General features: G+C 44.5%; 3 protein-coding genes across 7 annotated transcripts; 1 reads left to right on the top strand and 2 right to left on the bottom strand.

Annotated features, from left to right (window-relative positions):
* Window positions 1–1,004: 1,004 nt before the first annotated feature.
* Window positions 1,005–15,938, bottom strand: DHX8 (DEAH-box helicase 8). Its single transcript, XM_083808877.1, has 23 exons — window positions 15,680–15,938; window positions 14,376–14,461; window positions 13,883–13,955; window positions 13,357–13,442; window positions 13,084–13,193; window positions 12,675–12,986; window positions 12,255–12,399; window positions 11,496–11,699; window positions 10,908–10,995; window positions 10,487–10,584; window positions 9,787–9,934; window positions 9,185–9,366; window positions 8,574–8,768; window positions 8,152–8,337; window positions 7,395–7,605; window positions 6,939–7,120; window positions 6,287–6,427; window positions 5,874–6,029; window positions 5,001–5,138; window positions 4,504–4,632; window positions 3,378–3,574; window positions 3,048–3,227; window positions 1,005–2,511 (listed from the first exon to the last, which is right to left on the bottom strand). The coding sequence occupies exons 1-23, from the start codon at window positions 15,789–15,791 to the stop codon at window positions 2,292–2,294; spliced, it is 3,579 nt and encodes a 1,192-aa protein (XP_083665003.1). The 5' UTR covers window positions 15,792–15,938; the 3' UTR covers window positions 1,005–2,291.
* Window positions 15,939–15,966: 28 nt separating this feature from the next.
* Window positions 15,967–16,999, top strand: CCDC200 (coiled-coil domain containing 200). Of its 3 annotated transcripts, XM_083808883.1 has the most exons (4): window positions 15,967–16,181; window positions 16,261–16,330; window positions 16,411–16,487; window positions 16,805–16,999. In XM_083808883.1, the coding sequence occupies exons 1-4, from the start codon at window positions 16,110–16,112 to the stop codon at window positions 16,829–16,831; spliced, it is 246 nt and encodes an 81-aa protein (XP_083665009.1). In that variant the 5' UTR covers window positions 15,967–16,109; the 3' UTR covers window positions 16,832–16,999. The 3 variants fall into 3 exon arrangements, with proteins under 3 accessions (XP_083665009.1, XP_083665010.1, XP_083665008.1); XM_083808884.1 differs by lacking the exon at window positions 16,411–16,487; XM_083808882.1 differs by having other exon boundaries at window positions 15,967–16,330.
* On the bottom strand, window positions 16,545–24,295 carry TMEM106A (transmembrane protein 106A). Of its 3 annotated transcripts, none has more exons than XM_083808879.1 (9): window positions 24,089–24,295; window positions 22,068–22,303; window positions 21,602–21,665; window positions 21,048–21,207; window positions 20,412–20,552; window positions 19,871–19,914; window positions 19,190–19,243; window positions 18,331–18,500; window positions 16,545–18,174 (listed from the first exon to the last, which is right to left on the bottom strand). In XM_083808879.1, exons 2-8 carry the CDS (start codon window positions 22,285–22,287, stop codon window positions 18,380–18,382), a joined length of 804 nt encoding a protein of 267 aa, XP_083665005.1. In that variant the 5' UTR covers window positions 22,288–22,303; window positions 24,089–24,295; the 3' UTR covers window positions 16,545–18,174; window positions 18,331–18,379. The 3 variants fall into 3 exon arrangements, with proteins under 3 accessions (XP_083665005.1, XP_083665006.1, XP_083665007.1); XM_083808880.1 differs by lacking the exon at window positions 24,089–24,295 and adding an exon at window positions 23,891–24,079; XM_083808881.1 differs by lacking the exon at window positions 24,089–24,295 and adding an exon at window positions 23,678–23,871.
* Between the last annotated feature and the right edge of the window lie 53 nt (window positions 24,296–24,348).

The raw sequence follows: 24,348 nt of genomic DNA, 5'->3' as shown, positions 1-24,348 counted from the left end.
CACAAGCTGCAGCACAAGAGCTGCTAATGGCAAGGAGGCTACTTAGTGCTGACAAAGGGACACGTGCAGAAATTGCATGCACATACATACTTCTATCACCCAGGAAATTTTTAGCACTTATGCTGACATAACACCTCCAAAAAAACATTCCGAGCTAGACTTATGGCCTCTGCCGGCAGAATTTTTGGCTTTAGATAGGAAACTTTTGTTATCAGTTCTCGTGTGCTAACTCAGGACAGTGAAAACGAGCCAGAAAATCTACAGCTCACACTATTTAAGATAATCCAGTTCATTTAGACAGGGGCAGACTGGCAAGCGCTTATACAAGCATCTCATCCAGCATTGCTCAAGAAACACTTTCTCCCAGCAAGGGGCTAAAACACCCATTCAGCTGATGCAAGTACTGCCAGAAGAAAGCATTATGCCTGTGGTTTTATGCTGGGATGACACAGTGTATTCTGAGGTTTTCAGAATCTTTTTCCCATTATACAAGATAAACCAGCCAAAAAGAATCACACCAACAGTAATTAGCATGTTAAGCTTAAAAGCTTCAGAACGTAATAGGTGGATAAAACGTGTTTTAAAAAAGCTGCTCAGTTTTGGATGTGGGGTGTTCCCCGAGGAAGCAGCTAAGATCCACGCGCAAAAGTTTCCGCAAATGAATTTAAAGATGTTATTGACAAACTAATTGTCAAAAACAAAGGAACTGTTGATGCATTTTGCCATACCACGAGGTGAGAAAGAGGCTACACAAGAAAAGCAAATACAAAATGAATTTGGAACAGAAATACCTCAAAATATGCTGTCCAACTGGGACTCTCACTATTTGCATTTTCTCTTTTACATGCTTCATTTGGTTTTTGAAAATTAAGTGCAAAGTTTCATAGAAACAGTAACAGAAGCAGCTACAGAGCTCTTAGAAGGAAAACATGCTTGGAAGAATGTTCAATAGGACAACTATGTGTGCACAGTGGCATAATTAAAGAGTCTCCAACCCTACGAAGTTTCTAATTCTATTTAACTTTATAAATATGTAACACCAAGGAAAAGCTCAGGGTATTTATACAACATAATAAAACGCTATATACAGCATCCCTGCCCACCTTTGTACATAGATACAGAGTTCCAATATATCTACTTTTCAGTGAGACACATTCTTCAAAGTAGAGTAGAAGACGACCTGCTAAGTTCATTCTACTCATTTCAACAATAACTTTAACAATGTCCCAGACTTGGGAAAAAAAAAAGAATGAAAATTAAAAAAAAAAGATTTAGGTATCTCCAGCTACGGCGTCAAATAATTTTCATCTGTTTGCAACAGAAAAAAATAATTTACGCATAGCTTCAGCATGAGATAAAACACACTGGATCGTCAAATCTGTTTTTCAAGAGGGAACTGTTACACCATGTTTTACAGACATTTCAGCTGTAAGAGAACATTCTATAAAAAAAAAAAAACAAAAACAACAGTTGTGATGTCACCAAGCATTGTAAGTGGAAATAAAACACATGACACATTGTAGAGAAAGTCTAAACATCTGTTACCACTTATGTTCATAGACAGAGCCGTGCTGCAGAGTGGATGTGGTTAATTACCATTTGATATACTAGCCTTCAGCACACAGGAGATGGTGATGAAGGATAAGGCTTGCAGTCTGACCTGTGCCATTGTCCAAGTATAACAGACATTCTAGCCGGGTTTCAAGGGATCTTTCCTGTATTATTCCAAAGCCACAGATACTAAATATCTCACTGCAGATGGCTTACGTAAGAGACAAATAGTTACAGTGACCAGAAAAATGCATAAAATAGGAAAAAATGAGGATAAGCACCTCACAGAAAACAGCCACTGTCCAAGAGCATAAATTGAAATAAATCCCTTTTAGCAGGGTAAAGAAACAAATTTTTATTTGGTCATTCAGAGCAGTTAGGTCAGTGAACCACTATTTCTTAATCACTGTCTTTTTGTTGTTGTTCTGCTCAGTGCCCAGATTTCTGAGTCTTAAGATTCTCTCTCTAAAAAAGGAGAATGACTAAAAAAGTGTTTCAAGAACCATTCCTGAAATGATGCAACACACTGAGGAGTCCCAGGATATTTGTCATGCAGCTGTAGAATCTGAGGGGCAACTGACATAAGCAAGCATCGCCCCCTTGTGCTTCTGCTCTGAAAATACTTCTCATTTTGTAGGTAAGCTTCAACTGCAAGAGTCCCAAAAGAAAGGACATTCAACACTGCGAAATGACAGTCCCACAAATATAAAACCAGTAACAGTCTGGGGGGGGAACTAGGCTCATCGCCGTCTGAATGCACGCGATATCCTCCAAGCGTTGGGCTCCTCATAGCGATTGTAGAGGGGTTCAAGCCGCTGCTGCTTTTTCTGTTTGCTCAGTTTGGTTGGATCGGAAACCTTGAAGAACGCTGGTGCAAATTCCACCAGCCAGCGTGGATCAATAGTTGTCACTTCACGCATGTACTCCTTGGTGGTAAGCACTAGCTCATGATACACCACCCTGTGAAAAGAGAGCAACTTGGGATATTAATATTTCCAAACAAGAAGAGGCATGGCAAGGGCTGCAGTATCTAAGCTCACCCTTTTCTCTCTGATTCTTCTCTTATTCAGCATAAGACTCCTTATGAGCTCTGATGCAGGCTATAAAAGAACTATCCAGAAGAGTCATCATCTTTTTCCTCTCCTACCTCACACCTACTCTTCGGCATAAAGCTGCTCTCTTCTGTTTAAAACAATTCATTCTCTCTCTCAACATTCAACATTTCAACACTGAAACTCAATTTCACAAGACAGGAACACAATCATAAGGCTTCAGTCCCAGCCTTGGTTTTAAAAGTGAGTCTCACATCTGCACAGGCACAGATTTTAGCAGTAGAAAGAGCCAAAAGCAGACTTGAAACTTTTCTCACTCTGCTCATTGCTGAGAAGTCAGCAGCCTATACTTCAGTCTGCATTCTACAAATAGCGCACACCATCGGCTTTTCAGTTATAAAGTCTGAACTGAAACAGAAAATTACGTAACAAGCCCTCCCTTACCATTCCGGCTGTCTGTTGAAGAGAGCACTGGATGGGTGGATATAGACCACCTGTTGATCAATGAGTGTCCGATAACCCTCCTGGGGATCCTTCTTTGCAGCATTTCGGAAGAAGCCACTGCAGATGGCCTTCTGGACTCGAACCGTTGCCTTGCCACAGGACACCACATCCAGCTTGTGTCTGCCAGAGAAGAGTTAGGGAGAAAAAAAAAATTTGAGTTCTCCATATTCAGGTAGAGCTACTAACATCAGACTAACAAATTTTGTTTAGCTACTGTGGTGTAAGAATACTAAGCAAACAGTCAGTACTCAGCCTTTCGGATGTGCTCACCTGTCCATAATGCCCAACATCTGCTTGCGGATGTCCTGTGCCCTGCGTAAGGACCGGGCTTGGATAAAATTTTCATAGCACCAGGGATTTGAAAACTTATTGTTCTTCCAGGAATTGTAGACAGCCAGCAGAGTAAGGTGGTCTCCTTCTGTCTGATGGAACTTGGCTTTCTTTTGATCAGCAAGTGCTTGTTTATCCTAACACATAAAGCATGCATCCATCAGACACCAACATCTTAGAGGCAATCCTTGTGCAACACGAAGGACTCCTCATCACCCATACCATGCTATTTTAGGGCAACCAAGAAACAGATGATATAAAATGGGGAAGACACAAAATTGAGTGGTGAATTACTAAGGATTACTGGGGAGTATCTAAGTGTCACTGGGACAGCTCTCAATAAGCCAAACCTATGCTCGTATGACAGGAAAGCCTAGAACTGCCCTTGCTGAAGACAGACATGCTGTAGGCTCCCCTGACGACTCTCACAGGTGACAAGGACCTGATCAGGAAAGATGAATTCTTTTTTTTTTTTTTTTCCCCTCTCCTCATTTTATTCAATTTCTGCCCCTCATTTTGAAAGAGCACTTCAAAGGAAACTAATCACTTATACTGTACGCAATGCAAGTGTGAATCAAACTAGGCAGTTTTATTGCTTTTGAAGCAACCTCAATGACTAACCATCAAAGGTACTGAAGCAGTAGCTTTGACCCCTCCATCCCTCCTCGCTTGTCCAATCTGCTCATAAAATGTTAATCAGACACTGCAATTACACAGCCTGTTAATTTCAATTTTGGTCTAAGTTGCAGCAGGCCATCATAATGAAGAAATAATGGTTTCAAGAAGAGTCTGCCGTGAAAGAATACTACCACAGCACAATCTGCTGCTTGTTGACTTGAAAGAAAGAAAGAAGAAAGAGAATGCCAGACTTCTAACTTTAACCTTCCCATCTGCAAAGAAACTACCAACATCCACAGCTACAAGGTGTTTATCTAAAAGGTACATCAGATATGTAATGTATGAACCAACAGTCTAACAGGTTTATTTGGATAAATATGCTCACTCCTTAAGACCTGAGGCAGGCAACAGAAAACAAACTGTAACAATTCTTGGCTGCACTCCTTACCTTTGGCCTGTAGAACACATTCTGTACAGACAGCATGGAGACTATTGTCAGCATTTCCTCGCTGCATCCCAGATGTACGGACATGATCAACATCTTGCACAACATGGGCTCCAAGGGGAATTCTGCCATCTGCAAGAAAGCTGTTTCAGGGTACCTTGCAAAGCCTCAGAAAAATTCCGAGTTCCCTCTGCAAGAGAGGAAAGCCCTTTCTTCCGTGCTTTCTTATCAAAACCGTGTGCTTCACTCAGAATAACTTTAATCAACATGAAACAAATTACATACACTCACAAGGATATCCCAATACTTACAAGGGATTATTTTAGACATTTTACAAATAAGTTTGCTTTTATTAGATAAGTAATATCTGCTCTTTAAAAAGCAGAAGATAAATAACTACCTAAACATCCTAAACTACCTAAAGAAGATACATAACTACCTAAACATCCTCTAAACACTTGCAACCCCATCAGCACTATGAAGCATTCTATTTAGCCTACCCTGCGCCCAAGTCGAGTGAGAAGTCCTTCGTCATCCAGAGCTCCCAGAGTATACAGCTGCTCCATGGCAGTTATGAGAGTTTCCATTGGGGGAGCATCCATAAAGTCAAAAGAGAGCAAATCGTTGATGCCCATGGCCTGAACAGAGGAAAGTGAGAACAACCAAGTTACAACACCGAGGAGAAAGAAGACACTGAACTCAACACTTCAGATAACCTGCACTGGCCTGTGACTTTCACCTATCATTCAGTTTTCTAGTTTGTTTCTTCGGTACTGGTACTTCGGTATCTCTTCCAAGCAAAATAATTCCATCTAGGCAACATGTAAGTTCAATGATGGTTTTGAGGACTTCCTGCCTTGTAAATAAGTGTGACATGACAGCCTCAAAGGACATTAAGTATGTCTCCAGCCTTCCCCTTTCCCAGAAGAGGGGAAAGACAGCAACTTCCCCAACTTCTGTGTATTGAGTTAAGGTCCAGTTTGTGGGCACTCAGAAGCATGATATATGCTTGGAAGATGTATATCTTTGGGGATCAAAACCCACTCTTAAAACAATGTATTTGATCTGTTCATGTTTAACATAAACATACCTTACACAAGAAATGCATACTGCTGATAGGTTTCCTGTATTTCAAGTCCCTTGCAACTAACTGTTCTGCGCAGCTAAGACTTGTAATTTAGGTGGATATCCAACACTAAAATCCTCAACAGAAAAATGCAGGAGCAAGCTCAGTGCCTAAGAACTGCATGTGATGCAGTCTCCCTTTCAAAATACCTCTGTTCACTAGAAGGATCTGAGGTTAATAAAGACAGACTGATTTATTGAAAGGCTTACGATCAGGCTGGCTTGCCAAAAGTCAGAGAAATGCCCACCTTCAGGGAGAGTACTGTACTGGCCAAGTTTGTTCTCTGGATTTCAGGCACATTGGTGGTTAGCATTTCATCTCGATAGGCACGCTCTGTATATAGCCTGTAGCATTTTCCTGGCCCTGTTCTCCCAGCTCTTCCTGCTCGCTGCTTTGCTTGAGCCTAAAGATAAAGAAAAGCATCTCAGTGAACACGTGTAAACAAGTACAGTTGAAAACAAGCCAAATCAAATGATTAATTATTCACGATTTTATTTGTATTAATAGAAAAATAGATTTCCAATCCAACCAAGGAAAGTACGTGTTCCTTCATATGGCCTCAAGGAATCTCAATTGCCTTACTTTGTTTCCATTTGCTTGGACATCATCAAGATACGTGCTAGGAGCAGGAAAAAAAAGCGTCAAATACAGAATGCTTACCTGTGAAATTGGTGTAACAACCAGCTGGTCGATTCCAGTCTTGGAGTTGTAAACTTTCTGCTTCACAAAGCCAGGATCGACCACATAATATATTCCATCAATAGTAAGCGACGTCTCAGCAATGTTGGTGGCAATGACAACCTGCAAGCAACAGTGATTCAGTAACCAGTGCTGTGTTTGGCTGGCAAGCCAACCAGGCTGCTCAACTTGAATAATCCATCCTACATGATATAATCAGTTTGCTGTAGATGCAACTCCAATCATTTAACATTAAAAGGAGAAATGTACTCAGGAACTGAGGAACAGCAAAAAGTTATCTACAGTCAAGAATGGACAGGTGTTAAACATCTACCTTTGTTTTAGATTTGGACAGTATGAGAAGAGAGCATAACAAAATTTGCAATTAAAAGCAGATGGAAGACCATTGTAAGTTTGTACACAGACTGCAATGATTTCAGGGAAAATTTCTGCCTATCATTCAAACACAGTCCATATTTACAGAGGACACTTCCTCAGACTGTATCTCTAGGTATTCATTAGCTGTCTTTTTCTTCGGAACTACCCCACTTTGTCTGAAGTGGTAACTAACAGAATGAGAAGTACTAAGAAAAAAAAATCAGCACAAGATGAAGCCACACTTAGCTGAAGTTACCTTTCTGCTTCCTGGTGGGGCTGGGTCAAAGATCCTGGTTTGCATTTCACTGGGTAAGGCTGAATATACTGGCAGGATAATTAACTCTGGAACATCAGGTCCAAGAGATTTCATCCTCTCATAGAGGATCTCACAGGCAGTGTCAATCTCTTCCTGACCAGTTAGAAACACCAAAATGTCACCTACACAGAAGTAAAACACACACAGAATCAATTCTGCTCAGTACAGCTCCTGCATAACCAGCCCTCACCTTTTCCATTTAAAACAGAGATCCCCACTTTCACTAGCACCTGGACAACAACTTCTAGCCAGCAGCAACAGTGCCAAAAGTCCTATTTTACTCCTGCTTCTGACACACGATCAGTGACTCAAAAAGACCTCACTCTTAGGTATTAGAGTCCCTGAATTACCAATCACCCTAGATTCACCATCCCTGATTCACTATTCTCCACTCACCTGGTGGCTCTGTTAAGTGGATCTGCATTACTGTAATCAGGCTAGCATCCAAATAATCCGTCTCTGGCTCTTTTGTGTACAGGATTTCTACTGGGTATGTTCTGCCAGGAATTGTGAAGATTGGAGCTTCGTAGAAATACTGAGAGAATTTCACAGCATCCAGCGTTGCTGACGTCACTATCAACTTCATATCCTGCCGTTTCTGCACCGTCTATAGGAGGAAATAAAGTTCTCTGGTCATTTACTGTCTTTGGGACTATTAATATATAGCATTTGACTTCAGTCGAAGCAATACTTCACATTACAAAAAGAATTATGACCAGCTATATCAGGCATTTTGACAGATTCCAAAACCTCTACAAGTAAAACAGGCAGCTCATTCCAGCATCCATAATTTCAAACAATCAACCACTAAGGTCACATTTCAAACCTTTCTCGGCAGCACCTATCAAAGAAAGCCTTTGTCAGAGAAGGAAGAGCAAAGCAAGAACACTCCTCTGCTCATCCATCATTATGAGCATTCTGGAGTGCCAAAGCTCATTGTTTCTGTGAATTTTGCTTGATTTATCTTCACACAGAGGCTCATTTTATGAAAATCTGTACTACAGATCCTTAGGAATATTTGCTTTGCTCCTGAAGAGACTCTTGGAAAACATGAATGAGCTTGACTCGTGTGACCTTGCCTCTCCTGAGGGGCTCCTACCCATACACAGCATACCGAGGACACCAAAGAAATAAAAATCAAATGCTACATTACCTTCTTCAGGAGTCCAAAGAGCACATCTGTATGAATTGTCCTCTCATGGGCTTCATCCAGCATGATAATGGCATACTGGGTCAGATCAGGATCTATCAAGCACTCCCTCAGTAACATACCATCTGTCATGTATTTGATGACAGTTTCAGGGCTAGTGCAGTCTTCAAATCGAATGGTGTAGCCAACCTAGAAAAAAAGAGTTGAATAGAAAACAACGTTCTCTTTTCACATCACAACTGAATCTACAGAATTAAGTTATTAGCACCATTAATTCCCAGTTTGATTATTCTGACAGATCATTTTTACAGCCTACATGGGAACAGACGTGTGGACATGAACAAATAAACTAGCTCCAGCACTGATTTTTCCTACTTTTCTCCATGCTTATTCTGGCACATTCTTCAACATGGACAACAACTCACCTCTTGTCCCAAACAGCAACCGAACTCCTCTGACACCCTCTTTGCAACAGACATTGCAGCCACTCTGCGAGGCTGAGTACATCCGATCTTTCCTCTTGATGTATATCCCGCCTCAGCCAGGTATTGGGTAATCTGGGTTGTCTTCCCAGACCCCGTCTCTCCAATAACAATCAGAATCTGGTTGTCGTGCACAGCCTAAAAAAGGTCATAACAGATACACTCATTAAAATTAAGTGTAAAAAAACTGAGAACAAACAAGAATCAACAAAGTACAGTTCAGACTAGACTGAGTACCTACTGCTCTTCCTCCAGCTGACCCATACCAAAATGATACAAACATTCTTACTGACCAAGCCAGCAAACTGCTCAATCACTTAGCTGACTCACTCCTTTGCCCACGTGATCCCAGTTTCAATTTTGATTTACATTAACAAATACCTGGAGCTTTACTAAAATATACAAACACACATGTAGTCCTTTAAAATAATTATTCTAAGCTACAGTTCCACACTTAAAATTATCAAGTGGCTATTCATCTGTTAACAGGCTGAAACAGTATTTATATTAAATTACTGCTTGTTCAAACAAGAATGACATTTCAAGAGTCTTACTTGTATCAGCTGCTCCTTCAGTCTGAAGATTGGGAGACTCTCTCTCTGCTCAATGATAGAAAGCTGTGTCTTCTTACCATAAGAGGCTTTGTTGCCACCAAATGCATGTTTCTTCCACTCTGGGATATCATTGGGCATCATCCCAATACCTCGCATGTTTGCAGCTATTTGTCTTCCATCCACTAGAAAAGAAACAATTTCATCATCACATTAGGTTCGTGCAGCACAGATCCCAGCGATCCTGATCCTAACACTCCATTATCCTTGCCTTTTACACTTTCCTTGTGCATTTAAGTTTATGTATTTTCTAAGTTCCTACACGTACGTTACCTCTATTACACTAATTTCCATGTAAAAAAAAAAAAACTGCTTTGCCATCCATCTTGCTTTTTGGTAATGTATCTTGATGGATACCAGGATATACCTGCATGTTCCCTTGACACTTCTATTTCGCATCAGCAACGACAAATTTCTTCTTTGTCTCACTTTTAAAGTGAGGCATAAAAACACGTTACCATGAGCTAGGCATTATGGTATTTCTCCTGAGTTGCTCAGTTACCACAAAAAATGCACAGTTCATATTTAGATGTGTTCAGGCATACCATCAGGGAGAGGATCCACCCAGTGTGTGTTGAGACCCATGGGAATAGAATCCATCTCTGCTTCTCTTTGTGCTTGTTTAAGTTCTCGTCTTTCTTTAGCTAAAGCACTCTGCATCATTGCAGCCTGGGACAAGGAACCATCCGGATTCTGAAAAAACAAGAAAAAAAAGTTAAGATCTCAAGTACTCCCAATGTTTCAAATTAAATTATTTTTCTGTCACCACTGTCCTTTTGAAGTCTCTGCTGAAAAAGCTTTGAGAGACTTGCTAATATTTTATGTATTTGAATTCTAGAATATTTCCACTGGCCCAATCTCATGAACCTCAATTAGTCATGGCTAATACAGAGCTTCCTTACCCAGTCCAGTCAGAAGGATAATGGACACTACCAACAAAAAACAATTATTTCTCTACCACCTCGTACTTCCAAAAGGTAAGAATAAGCAGAACAGAAAAGGTGTGTTCTAACACACGTTAAATGGTTGCCACTGCAGGCATATGTACATTTTGGTTCTATTGCTCTATTTCACTGTCACCAGCTAAGTAAGAACACGAGTCCTTTTAAAGAATAGATCTTGAGTTCAGTGATAACATTTTTCAGGGCTCTACGAAAACGTCTAAGTGGAAAATTGGTTATTAAATTCCCAAACATTTATTTGATTAAATCAAGTATACTGTCTTTAGTCTTGGGAATCTCTTACCTTTACTATTTTGATGGGACTCATATCCATACTTTGTTTAGTATGACCTCGAAGGAATGGTGGCTCTTCTTCAACTAACTCAATCTCAAGATCCTCATCTAAAATCCAGAAGCGACAACTTTAATAGAAAGTTAAGCACCTTCTTTCAGCTACACAGTAACAACAGTACTTCTTCAAATAGTGCTTCCTGTGTATTATCAATTATCACATAATTAGCCAGTGTTAAAAATGAAAACACCATATAAAAATAACGCACAGATATTTGATGCATATCCAAAGGTCACTAACAATAAGGCTGGAGCAATCCCAGTTCCAAGTGTTTAAGAAATTGTGACTTGTTTCACATCCACTCTCTTTCTGAATCAAAACATGTCCAGAAACAGAAAGCATATACAACCGTAAGACTACTCGGAAATACTACCTTCTTCATCATCAACTTTAGGAAGAATCCCAGTCTCCTCATCAAAGTCAGGAAACTCTTCCTTAGAAAGCACATTAGCTGCAATCATCTGAGAACAGAATGAATAAAACATGAATTTACACCAAAGAATGAACACAGCTTACGCCCATGATGCCTCAGTTCTAATGATATTACCAGACTTGTACATCAGGAACAAAGGAATGTTCAGATTTCAAGAGAAAGGAATGGTCCTGCATTCCGGCACACATCTCCCCAAGTCATCCAGTCTCTGAACAAATAGTCTTTTTGTTACTCTAAATACCATCAGCATGAGATAGCTGGCTTACAGGACTGCACTGATAACCAAGTATCACTAGACAGGGATGCCCCAACTCGCAGTGATCTCTGGAGACAACTTGGTCCAGCCTCCTGGTCAAAGCAGAGCTAACTTCAGAGTCAGAACTAAGCTAAAAGTCCCAGTTCACAAGAAGGCAGCAATTTAGATAAGGACTAAGTGAAAGAAACAAGCAAGGAGCTGTATTCTAGTCCACAAAACTCCCTAACAATTTTACTGAGTGGCACCCTATTTCCCCTCAATACAAAACAGACCTGTTTTATTTCCCATTTCTCTGGGTCTGAAATTCGAGTAAGGCGTTTCCGTTCCAGGGTATCATCCTCCACCTCCGGGGCATTCACCAGGGACAGGTGGCTGGGTCTGTCTGGGTTTCTCATGGAAGTTTCTTCATTGGTTTCTCCAACCAGGTTCCTTCTCCGGTTTGGATTCAAGTCTTCCCCAGTATCTTGATCAACATCCTACATCAGATCGATTAATTAATCAGCTCTACCTACATTTCACTTTTCGTTGTCTATTAACACCAACAATTCCTCTAACACAAACGAAAACACATAGTGTGTTTCTCAGAGAGAATACTACCAATGACAGCCAATACATAAAAAAAAATGCTATTTTGCATGGTTTTATTTTTATAGTATTATGAGGTGAGTACATCCCAAAGCCTGGGACACTCTGCCTTGGCAATTGCAGTGATTTCGTTCAAAATGAAATGCTTCTGTCCTACGGAAAAAGGAAGCCAAGCATAGCAACTGCCTGAGGTTTGACCTGTCACTTCGCTAAGTGACAAGTCACAAAATCCTGTTAGTACTACTACACCGGAAACATGCAAAAAAGAACCTAAGGAAAATGAGTAAAAAGTAATAGATCACTTAGAACTGTAACTCATACTTTTAACTCTGACTTGAACGGTTACGTATTAGTTTTCAGTAATGTAAGATAATCAGTGTATAATCTTAAAAAAAAAATAGAATAGAGATTACGTGATGCCAAGTACCACAGAACACATTCTATACCTTCATGCTCAGGCTGGTTTTGGATCCAGTAAAGGATAACACTTTGACTTTTACTCTTTGTCCTTTGCTCACAACATCGGCAACATTGGCAACCCGTCCTTCTCTTCGAAGCTCTGAGATGTGGACCAAGCCCTCCCAACGCTTCCTGTCGATGAAACAGAGGAACGTATGACATTGAACATTATTACTCATGCAGTCCTTTAGATCATTCAAAGTCTAGATTCAAGTATTTTGTTGTCAACTAATTGTGTACATTCATAAACTGTTTTTTTTCCTAAGGAGAACATTATCTGCTGTCAGACTTATTTTGCTGAAACAGATCTTCATTCTGGCCTTTATTATCGCATCATCTTTTTAAGACGCTAGCAGAAAACAGAACACCGATGTAGTACCAGATTTGCTGTGAACATCACAACATACCTTAGACCTTCCAGCTGCACAAAGCATCCAAACTGCATTATACTCGTGACTTTCCCATTATAAATGTCTCCGATGGAAGGCTCCTCAGGCGGTGGACGGTCTACGTGCTTGTCCCTCCATCTCTCATTGCCCTTCTCGAGATACTTCTCTCGATCCCTACGGTCCCTGCTAGGACTCCGACTCCTGCTCCGTGAGCGGTATCTGGATTTTCCCCTGTTCCTATCCCGAGTCCTAGAACGAGACCTAGAGCGAGATCTGTGCCTTCGTCTCCTGTCCCTGCTACGGCTTCGGCTCCTCCTCTTCTTCTTTGTCCTAACAAACCAACATCACATATTTGCACGTAAGAACAGAGCAAGCAGGCAATATTAATTGCCAATATCCATCCCTCAAAGATATTCTAGAACCATACCGGTGGTCACTGTTCCTTTGTTTGCCTTGCCTGTCTGCACTAGGCATTAGAGCTTCAAGTTCTTTAAGCGCATCAGCTGCCACTTTCACATCATCCTCATCCAGCATATTCTGCAAGAACAGAGAATCATTCTGTACAAAGGCTTATAAAAAGTCTGTCGCAGAGAATTAATCTACAGAACGGACAATCTCATGCGTTTCTATTCAGAAAGAATGCAAGTTAAAAAAAAAAAAAAAGATGAGACATGAGAGAAAAATGGAATTATGGTCTTACCCTGATGTTGGGATTGTCTGGCCTGCAAAGAGCCGGAAACAACTCCTTCAGCCTTTCCTTTTCTGATTTTGGTTTGACAACGGCCTCTGATTTTGAGGTTAATAAAATAAACAAGCAAAAAAAAATTAGAAGGTCCAAAATGATCTATCGCCAGCTTTTCTGTAATCAAATGTAAAGTTTAACTTTCATCTGAATACAAAGTTAGATACAGATTTTACAGAGATTCTCTTCAAAGATGATGGTATTTTCCTACAACGCATGAATCTGTGAAATCCTAAACAGTCTGAGCAGTGTGCTCAGTATGCTTTTTTGTATCTGAACAGCTTTGCTCATCCACCACTACTAACAGAGTCTTCCACATGCAACAGAAGCATATGAAGATCTTGCCTTATAACATTAGAATATGTACTACATCGAGCTCACGCAATATGGCTAAAAAATACGAAAGACTAGGAATTATGTTGGTTTTTGTAGCTGTTTTTTCTTTTTTACATCTAACTGATGAAAGGGACAAGAGTACACACACCTTTACTTGTAGATGGTTTTGATGGAGGCCGCATTGTCTGTATGAGACGGAGCAAATTACTAATAAGGGAATCCTGCAAAATTTAACACAATAGTTTAAGAAGTGCCTGCGTTACTTTTGGTCATTCTTACAAAGCACAAAATAGTGGTAAATAGGGCAAAAAAGGCTCAACTCTTAAGATGTTCTCTTTAAAAAACGTTGCTAGACTTTACTTACACCCAAAAATGATATAACGTGAATCTGAAAGTGATCAAGATAAATCAATTTAAGTGATTGTTCTACTTATTCTTTAAGTTACTTATTTAAGCCAAGTACAGTAGCTTCTGAGAAACTCATTAACCCCGCATCTAAGTACCACAAAATGCTTTAAGCTAACATTTAACTCCGTGAAAACTTGTTTCTTCCATATTTTATATGCTAAACAAGACAGTAAACTGTTCAAGTCCTCAACAGGAGGCTTCACAAAGACTATGAGTTTCCAGATCTCACTTACTGTGAACTCAGCGCCATTCTTCAGAAGAACAGCTTTGAACGCGTCAAACGTAGTGTTTTTCTCAGCAAGGCTTATGACAAACTCGGCTGCGGAGAAGAAGCAGAAAGTAAATCAGAGCACAGGATCGGAAGGCGGCGTTAGAGTACAAACAGCAGGGCAAAAATTGTTCTGTGGCATCTGCAATATTGTGTCCGGTTCTGGGCCCCTCAGTTCAAGAGGGACAGGGAACTGCTTAAGAGAGCGCAGCACAGAGCCACGAGGATGATTAAGGGAGTGGAGCGTCTCCTGTACAAGGAAAAGCTGAGGGAGCTGGGGCTCTTTAGCCTGGAGAAGAGGAGACTGAGGGGTGACCTCATTAATGTTCATAAATACATAAAGGATGAGTGTCAGGAGGATGGAGCCAGGCTCTTCTCAGTGACACTATTCTGGTTTCAGCTAGGATAGAGTTAATTTTCCTCCTAGTAGCTGGTAGGGTGCTACGTTTTGGATTAGGATGAGAAGAGCATTAGTAACATGCTGATGTTTTAATTGTTGCAGAGCAGTGCTTGCACTAAGCCAAGGGCTTTCTAGCTTCTTGCTCCATCCTGCCAGCGGGCAGGCTGGGGGTGCAGCGGGAGCTGGGAGGGGACAGAGCCAGGACAGCTGACCCAAACTGGCCAAAGGGGTATTCCATACCATCTGACGTCGTGCTAAACAATATACAGAGGTGGCTAGCCGGGGTGGGGGGCCGGCTGCTCAGGGATAGGCTGGGCATCGGTCAGTGGGTAGTGAGCAACTGCATTGTGCTTCGCTTGTTTTGTACACATTATTATTAGTAGTACTATTATCATTATTATTTTTTTTTTCCTGTCTTAATAAACTGTCTCTATCTCAACCCACAGGCTTCATTTTCCCGTTTCTCTCCCCCATCCCACAGAGGCAGGGAGGAGGGTGAGCCACCGGCTGTGCGGTGCTGAGCTACCGGCCGGGTTAAACCCCAACACACCCAATGATAAGACAAGGGGCAGCGGGCGCAGGCTGGAACAGAGGAGGTTCCCCTTAAATATAAGACAAAGCTTTTTGACGGTGAGGGTGGCAGAGCCCTGGAAGAGGCCGCTCGGGGGGTTGTGGGGTCTCCTTCGCTGGAGACATCCAAAACCCTGTAGGACCTGACCCAGGCGCTCCTGCTCTGGCAGGGGGCCTGGACCAGGCGCTCTCTCAGGCCCCTTCCAGCCCCTGACGCTGGGGTTCCCGGACATTTGTTTACATGGCGGCGCCAGGCCCAGCCGCAGCGTCCTTCCCGCAGCCTCCTCGGCCCCGCTTACCCAAGTCCTTGTCGTTGATGCCCAGGTGGTTGTCCAGCTCCGTGCACACCTTGGAGACCAGCGACAGGTACTCGAGCTTGGCGAGCTCCTCCAGCGCCACCAGGTCCGCCATCACTACCCCCCCACCGCCGCCGCCACCACTTCCGCATCCGGGCCGCGCCGGAAGCCGGGAGGCGGTGCCGCATTGGGCGTGCCCACACCGACCATAGAGAGAGAGGCGGGCGTGCTAGAACGCCCCGCACCCACACTGACCATAGAGAGAGGGTCCTCCACGCAGCGCTCCCGCGGCTGACCACACCCCCACGGCCAACCTAAGCCCCGCCCACCCTCCGTTGAGCCGCGCGCGTGGGAAGGTGACGGAGCCAATCAGCGCAGCCGAACGAGCGAGCGGGGCTCGTGACGCGTCTGTTGCTAGGCGCTCCCCGCCGCCATGGCGGCCTTCCACTGGGAGGCGCGGCGCAGGCAGGCGGCGCTGGAGCGGCGGCGAGCGGCCGCGCTGCGGGTGCGGACGGGGCCGGGGGGCTGGGGGGAGGCGGAGAGCGGCCCCGGGACCGCGCTCACCGCCCCCTCCCCGCCTCCAGGCCACGGCGAGCCTCGAGGGGGACCCCAAGCACGGCCCCGGGACCGGCGTGACCCAGAGCCCGCCGCCCGGTGAGGGGAACGGGGGCCGGGGAAGCGGGGGAGGGGAGCGGGGGGGGCTCCGGCTCACGGCTGCTCCGGTCCTGCCGCAGAGCCTCGGCCCTCCCGCTGCTGCTGCCCGTGTCACCAAGCCGCCAGCACCAGCGCCAGGCTGCCCAACCGCTTCACGGTAAGGCCCCGGGGCACACAGCAGAGTCCCGCGGAACGGACGTTAAGGCGCGGAGCGGCGGAGCCAAGCTGGGGGTTTTATTGTTATAACTCCTTCTGGGCTAAGCTTTGGGTTTTGTTGTGGTATCTTCTTGTTTGGCTACAGCAGGGCTCTCGGCTTAGAGCGGTAAGGAGGCGGGTGGTGAGTCCTTTGTGGAAGCTCAGCGTGGGTAACACAAAGTTAGCCCCGAGCTCCTTCACACCCAGAGGAAACCAAAGTGGTTTTTCACACAGTGCTGCGATACAGAAGGGCTAATAACGCTGTCGTTTCACTTTTAGGCTCTGCAGTACTTGCAGCAATGGTAAGACACGACGAGCCTGCAGGCCAGAAGTTAACACCCAGGATCTCCATCAGAAGTGGACAAGCTTCGTGAATCCAGCACTGCAAGTGTAGAACATGAAGGGGCAGTTTCATCAACTTCAGCAGTAAAAGCTAATGCCTAAGTAAAACATCACATCTCACAGGGATCCTGATTCACGCTGGTTCTATCATGTCCTGTCCTTCTCTCCTTAGAGCCCTTTCCCGCAGCCACAGTCCTGTTTCTTGCCTGCAGAAGTGCTGTTGCCAGCAGTGCCAGACTCCAGGATTACTGGCTGATTACTCCAGGATTACTTAGCTGCTCGAGGGAGGAAGTTGACTGGTTACCAGTTCAGTGTGATGAGACAGTGAGGAGCAACACTGCAACAGCTCTGTAAGAGTTAGGTGTTTGGGAAGCATATTTTGAAGAAAGGAGTAGAGGTTTTCTTCTGACTGTGCTTGACACCCTGCTCTGCCCTCCAGTGGGCAGAGAAAGTGCTCAGCAGTGGAGATAAAATTTTAGTCCTGCAACTCCCAGGCTATTATTTGATCAGGCAGCACCTAAACTAGAACCCAAGGCATACATTTAACTCATCCATGACGTAGGGAATACTAGTGTCAGCACACAGAAGGCTGCCAGGGCTGTTCTTGTAAAAGGCTGTTGGGTTGTCTTGCAGCTTTACACAAACTAAAACACAAAAAAAGGTCTGTTTCCTGACATTTGAGCAAACTGTGCTTTTCTCATTCATGCTCGCTCATGTTCAGAGCATCAAATGGCAAAGCATACAGGAAAACAATTCAACAAACAGCAGGTACCAGCTAACATGTACCACTGGCTGGAAAACAGCAAGTCTTTCACATTTTCTCCTCACTGAAACAGATCCCATTACAGAACACCTAGTGGATGATCTTATTTTAAAATATCTATTTATATATAAAAAGACAAATCAAGACATTGCATTCTTGCCTCCTACACCAGAGAGCTCCAACAGCAGGTATCAGAGTCACTCTCACATGGTGTTTTGGCATGATATGCAGTAGGTTGTGATTTTTTTAAGAGCAAAAAAAAAAAAACGAGAGAGAGAGACTACAGTCCTGTTTCTTGCTCTCATGGAACAGGTTGTGCAAGTGTCAGACACTAGTGATATAGATGTGATCCAGCCAGGTCTCACCCCAGTCCCTTTGCAAGTTACAAACTATTAAATTCAGGACTTAAGTACAAAATTGTGCAAGGAAGAAACAAGTTGAGTTAGACTAATAGGACACCACCTCTGATGGAGCAGTGAAACATTGCAGAGTGTGACACCCCATGCTCTGGCCACTCAGCTGAAGGGTCAGCCACGATAAGGACCTGAAAGAAAAAAAGCTGCAATCTAGGGGCAGTGCAGTCCCAGTGAGTTACCATCTTCACAAGGGAGATGGTAGCCTTGCCCAGCAAACACCAAGCCTCCTGGCTTAAGGCATGGATTGAGAAGAAGCCCCGCAAGTTCGTCTCCCTACAACTTGCCTTTGTGATGGAACACCCAGCACCCAAAAGCTCTGCCAGCCTGGCCCCGTCATGGTGGGCGGCGGTACAGCGGGTGAGGTAACGTCGCGTTCCCCCGGCAGTCCACGTACTGGTAATCTTCAAAAGCCACCTGCTCCGAGTGACACAGGTACGTGCAGGTCAGGGTACCCCTGCAAGGCAAAAGCAGAGCAGAGCTGCACTTGTGCTTGTCCCAGATAAGACTCCTCGTAATGCAAAGGTCCTGCAGTGAGCTTCCACTGCAGTCCTCTTTTGTCCCAACGACACAGCCCCAGAACACAGCAGTGGAGATATCCTCAGCTCAATTTCACACGGCAGAGTGGGAAAGCATCTTTCAGACTGCATTCGTTTAAAGAGCTGCCTCAGGCAACAGAATACACAGAAGAGCCTGCTTTCTCCCGTCTTCTCTCAGCACCTGCTGCTAGAACATTTGGAGTCGGACACCCGGACAGAATCCAGGCTGATCCCCAACAGCACCAGGAAGGTGGGCATAATCAAACTAGTCATCACTTCCAGCTCTGGGCCAGAGAGCTACTTCACAGCTACTATCAGTATTATGGACAGAAGTCTGCCAGGCCTGCTTGCCGTATAACAGCAGCTCAAGCTGTCACTGTTGCTTACATTAGGCCTGAATCCCAGGGACTTCTCACAGCAGCAATGGCTTTGGAGAATTATCTCCCCCCACACCCCAGCACACCTATCTAGGTAACAGCATATTTGCACTGAAGGTAGTTCTGGTCTTAAAGAGCACTGATGGACACCCTTCAAAAGAAGGTCAGCCTAAGAAAAAAATGCAGTTCACATGCATGTTAGTTACAGCTCTGAACCAGGCAACACTTACTGTATATGCAGCAGAACATTGTGAACTCTGACTTTTGTCCAGGTGCAAATGTTACTGCAAGAGAAAAGAGAATTAATTTCACAGGAGCTGCCTGCACCATGCGTCTCCTGTCCTCAGTTATTCCACTGTTTCTCTGCTTCTCTAAAAACATCTCTGCACATTATTCTAACAGCTACGCAGGCAAAATTCTTCAAGCACAGCTCTTTCTACACCAGTAAAAGATGTTTTTGCCAGTATAACACAACTGCGGATTTAGTAAGCATAGGCCTTCTAAATATGCAATGCACAGCCTGCCTGCACAGAAGCTTTGGTTACCATGAACTCTGCATAATTTGCTGGTTACTTGCAGAGAACTGTAGTTTGCATAAGGTACATTTAGCTTCTCACAAATGAGAGATTAGAAGTTTACAATCCAGACACTGAACCGATATCATCGCTTCCTCATCAGAACATATGGAAAACAACACTGTTGAGCCAACACTAAGCAGAGAATAGAAAACAAGTTTAAAATGAACGTGCCAAACTTTTATCCGGATCGACTCCATGCAGTAAACTGAAAAGAATGTACTCACTTTACTTCACTGTGCAGACAGGACCAGCACAGGAAATCTAGTCATGAAAAGCCTACAAGCATTAGGGTTACTTAGTAATCAAAGGAAGAAGTCTTTACGAATTACTCACTAAGTGTTGTCATCCGATATAATACTGGCCACCATATAATAGATCTGAAGAGAGCAAGAAGCAAGAACTAGAGTTACATTTGCATACAACTGAAAAAAAAACTAAAAATAGCCAGAATTGGACTGTCATTAGGTGTCTTAAACTGCATTTCAAGGCCTAGTTCAATGCAATTATTCTTAACAGTATGTAAAAAAAAATGAATCAGAAATTCAGACCAAAAAGACCTTAAAAAGGCTGTCTAGGCCATACGCATGACCTTCACGGTAAGGATGGATCAGCTGCGCTCAAAGTGTTCCCTCCAGTGTCTTGTCTAACAAGACAGATATGCTTTGCCAGAAGTCGGTATGGCTTCAAACCCAGCAACAAGTAAATTCTTAGATCGCACCTTCTGGAAGTGGGATGTAGGAAGCTACATGTCGGAGGGACTTTGAGCATTCGGGAGGTATATGACAAAGGAGTGGGTTACGTATGCAAAAAGGACCTCCCTGTATAGGGCATCCAGATTAGTTTGGAAGGAAATCCAAGAAACACCAGAGCTTACCTGGCCGCTCTGCAAAGGGCTGATGTTCAGCAGGGTTTTCACAGTGGTCTTCCCTACTACCAGGGACTGGTGCAAAACCTCTATGTCTAGTTGCACAGCAGTGACCAGGTAGAAGTTGTTATTACTTACGTTCAGCACATTCTGAGGAGAGAAAGAAGACAAAAAACACCCTGTAGCAGGGCCATAGGCTGTTGTTGCAAAGTAGCTTCAAATGTATTCCTGTTATGGTCTTACAGCCGCAGCACAGGACCACACGGTCCCTTCTCAAGACATCAGAAATACACTCAGCCTGGCCACAAAGGTGTATATGCTGCAGTGTCTCCCATGATAGCCGAAGGGGTACAGCCAAAAAGCTCAAGGATGCAAAAGAAAAAGGATTCCCAGAATTAATCACAGTGCTGCTTCTATGCAGCCCCCTTTGGCCACTTTTTGTGACCTGCTCGCACGCAGCCACACCTCTGATGCTAAAACATACTCCTGATATTGCTTCCAAGCAGCCTGAGATGAAACTGAAATGGCAGGACTGACAAGACTGACATCGGCCAGCCATCAGTTAGCCAGCTGACGTGGAGTGGCACAGGAGATAAGCAGGGAGCCCTTCAAATCGGTTTGATTGAGAGCTGAGTGAGCACTTACTGTCATGTTGAGGTATATACTGGTGGTATTGACATCAAAACCAATGGAGGAGGCATTCAGCCCTGCAGGCAGCACAGTAATGGAGCGAGGAAACAGGAAGAAGATACTGAGAGATGTCATCAGCAGGCAGATTGTCACAGCAAGACATACGTAGAGTTTCCTGCAAAATACCACCAAGGCCACAGTCACTCATGGTTTGTCACCCTTGTCACAAGCACCTGCAGCCCTGCTCCAGCTGAAAGCCAGGCGACAAGAGGAATACCAGAAAACAGAACTATTTGCCAGCTCCCAAACCACAGCAGAAGCAGGAGAGAGTCCCACACAGTGGCATGCTGAATTAGAGCAGAAATTACTGGAGATCCCCAACAACTGGGCACACAGAAGTCTCCTCCCACACAGAAGGCTGTCCAACACCTATTACCGAAGATGTTGTGAACACTAAACTTACTCCAAGTCAGAGCACAAACAGCAAAACCCCCAGAAGACTGATGCTTCCCTCTGCACACAGAACAAACATTCAAAACATGAGAAAAGATTCATTTAGTAGGACTTACGTTCGTCTGGGCTTCAGCCTCTGGTCACCATACGGAATCAGTGCCACCAGCTGCTTTTCTTGCTCTGAAAGAGGCAGCAGCAGATCAGAGACCACACAAGTGAATAAAGCAAACTGCATTGCAGCTTAATGTCTGTCCATGCTTACAGGTCCAATTTAGAAGGCAAGCGTGATGTAATTAAGAGTTAAGTTTGGGCATTCCCAGCTTGGAATCTGAAACAACTCCTCGGGGGCTCCTTAACAGGCTTCAAATAATTATCTAAAAGCAGCACCATCTGCTTTCCCACCCCATTCTCCCCCAGTAGGGGCACCCATGGAAGTCACTGGTGAACCAGAGATACCATGCTCCTACTGGACTGGATACAATAAAGACAAAATGGTTCAGCCGAGGTGTTTTGGCAAAGAGACACATACCTACCTCAGAAGTCTCTAAAAACACAGAGGCAGCATACAGAAGAATTACATACCCCTGGGGATCCTTCCTGTTCCCTGACACGTTGGGCAATTGACGCAGCTTCGACGTAAGATGCCTGCACCAGGCATGCAGGGTGTAGCAGAATCTCCTCCGTTGATGCTTGCATAATTGGCGATTTCATCTTCAGCATCCAGTTGCCCAGGTAAGATCAGCTTCCCTTCACTCTGCTTTTGGTCAGATGTTTTCCAGAGCTGTGAAAGTTTTCCACCCATGGCTGAAGGAAGAATTCTGCGTCCAACACAAAAAATGCGTTAAGAATATTGTCTGGGTAAATCGATCTACAAGAGCAACTCTGTTAGCGTTTATAGTAGGAGATCATGAGTATCACGCCATTTACAACATTTGGTAAGCTTCCTAAAGCACAGCTCTGAAGTTGCTTTAAAAGATGAGTTACTCTATCTTTTAAATATTCAATCTTTTAAGACACTCTAGTTGCAGGAAAAAGTCTGAGGAAGCCACTTATAAACGTGCCAGATTCTTCATCTCATGGTATTTGGTAAAAAGAGTGGAATGCTGGCTCAAAGCACCTGAACATTTTAAGATAACAACATAGCTCAGAAGTAGAACTCTCAAGTTCTTGCCTAGTCTTTACTCACCTGTGTCCAACAGGGAACTCACCTGAACACCAAGGCCTTGGCAGTCCTAATCTAGCCTGAGTAAAATCAAATAGTACTCAAACAATGTAAAAACATAAACTATCTTTAGATTCTGTAGCTTTATGTTATCTCTAAAAGTTAAAGTGGCAGCTGAACTCATTTTCCCAGGCTTCTGATAATTAAATTCTGTATCAGCTCCTAGTAATCCTCTCAACAGCATTAACGATACCAAGCAGAGAAAAAGATGCATCTTCATCACAAAAGGCATCACTTGAACCCAGTTTTCTACTGGTGATGGTCTTTGCTGTAGGCAGTCTGGTTTCAGTGACTCAGAGGTAGGATGCTTAGCTTTGATAACAGCAGCCTCTACATTTGCCCAGATGACAGAGAGGCTTTGAGTGAATAACCCCTCAGGGCTCTATTGTAAAACATACCAGGGAGGAAATATCACCACCTGCCAGTGGAGAACCACCACCAGAGTCAAAGTGCATAGAATCACAAGGGGTTTATCACTCAGCTCAGAAACCAGAGCATATCTGAGAGCTGATTCTATTTAAGAACTGATTCCAGGGGCAGCTGTTCCTTTCATAGCTGACAAAGGAAGAATCAGCATCTCATTTAACCAGGAGCAGGAGCAGGACACGGCTACAGCCCAGCAGAGCCACAGAGAAACCTTCCGCAGCCTTGCACCCCCTCAGCTTGAGGAGGTTCTGCAAGACAGGCAACTCTGTGTGCTGCAAGGGGGTGGGGAACACTAAGTAAAAGAGAAGGATGAGGACGCCTGAAGGATTTGGGCTTCCCTAACATGGAAAGAAAAAGGGCCCTGCTACCACTGTAACGCAGTCCCTATCTCAGCAGTCTCTTGAACGACCCAGGAAGCAAAGCTGCAGCTTCTCTAAACTCTCAGTTAATGTTTACCAGCCTTTCAAAAACAAGCAGTGAGGAGGAGTAACAGATTCTTCACAGAGCTGGGACAAACAACCATGGAAGCTGGGAAGAGACTCACTTGTGTGTATCAGAGAGACCAAGTGCAAGCTGCAGCCGGTGGAGAAGTTCGCCTCTATCAGGTACTGCCCCCCCCAGGCAGTCCTTCGGGTCTGCTCCAACCCACACACCCTGCCCCACACACCAGTACCCCCGGGGACAGTCCTGAGATCTGTCAGGGGAAGTGGAAGGTAACCAACTGAGGCAAGCTTTGAGAAGGACCAGGACCCCTCACCTTGAACCACCACAGGGGCGCGACGAGCTCCTGCAGGCCCGACTGCCCCTGCCGTGGCCAGCCCCAGCCCCGCTGTTCTGAGTGGGCTTCTCTGGGCCCGGCCCCACACTCCCCCAGCAGCCCCAAGCCCCCAGCCCTGCCAGGGGCCACCACCGGGGGCTGGAGCTGCCTGGGGTCCCCTCCAGCCACCCCGCTTACCAGTCGCCCACCACGGGTGGCTGCTGAGCCCAGAGAAGCGGAACTGAAAGCACAGCGGGGCAGGCTGCGTTCCTCCCCGGAAGGGAAGCGGGGGCGGCCGCCCAGCTGAGGCCCTGGTGCTGCCACGGGGGAGTGAGCAGCTGGGACAGAGGGGAACGGCCCTGTATGGCCACAGCCGAGACCGAGAGCTCCATCCGGAGCTGCTGCTTGCGAAAAGCCCGATGAGAGCCAGCCAGATAAAGAGCTTTATTGTAAGGAGA

Source organism: Anser anser (assembly GCF_964211835.1).
Source record: "Anser anser genome assembly, chromosome: 23".
NCBI lineage: Eukaryota > Metazoa > Chordata > Aves > Anseriformes > Anatidae > Anser > Anser anser.
The sequence above is the reverse complement of the archived record's forward strand: the minus strand, read 5'-3'. Positions and strand labels throughout refer to the sequence as shown.

Bases quoted from the DNA above. Each gene is read 5' to 3' on its own strand.
- DHX8 (XM_083808877.1), bottom strand. From the start codon at position 15,791: ATGGCGGACCTGGTGGCGCTGGAGGAGCTCGCCAAGCTCGAGTACCTG. The intron at 12,987-13,083 runs GTATGGTTCTAG...TTGGTTTGTTAG, and splicing joins CAAAGGAACAGTGACCACCG to GACAAAGAAGAAGAGGAGGA. The intron at 10,585-10,907 runs GTAGTATTTCCG...TCTGGATTTTAG, and splicing joins TAAAGTTGATGATGAAGAAG to ATGAGGATCTTGAGATTGAG.
- CCDC200 (XM_083808882.1), top strand. From the start codon at position 16,110: ATGGCGGCCTTCCACTGGGAGGCGCGGCGCAGGCAGGCGGCGCTGGAG. The intron at 16,331-16,410 runs GTGAGGGGAACG...GTCCTGCCGCAG, and splicing joins GACCCAGAGCCCGCCGCCCG to AGCCTCGGCCCTCCCGCTGC. The intron at 16,488-16,804 runs GTAAGGCCCCGG...TTTCACTTTTAG, and splicing joins GGCTGCCCAACCGCTTCACG to GCTCTGCAGTACTTGCAGCA.
- TMEM106A (XM_083808879.1), bottom strand. From the start codon at position 22,287: ATGGGTGGAAAACTTTCACAGCTCTGGAAAACATCTGACCAAAAGCAG. The intron at 19,244-19,870 runs GTGAGTAATTCG...TTTCTCTTGCAG, and splicing joins ATATCGGATGACAACACTTA to TAACATTTGCACCTGGACAA. The intron at 18,501-19,189 runs GTAAGTGTTGCC...TTTGCCTTGCAG, and splicing joins AATGTTCTGCTGCATATACA to GGGTACCCTGACCTGCACGT.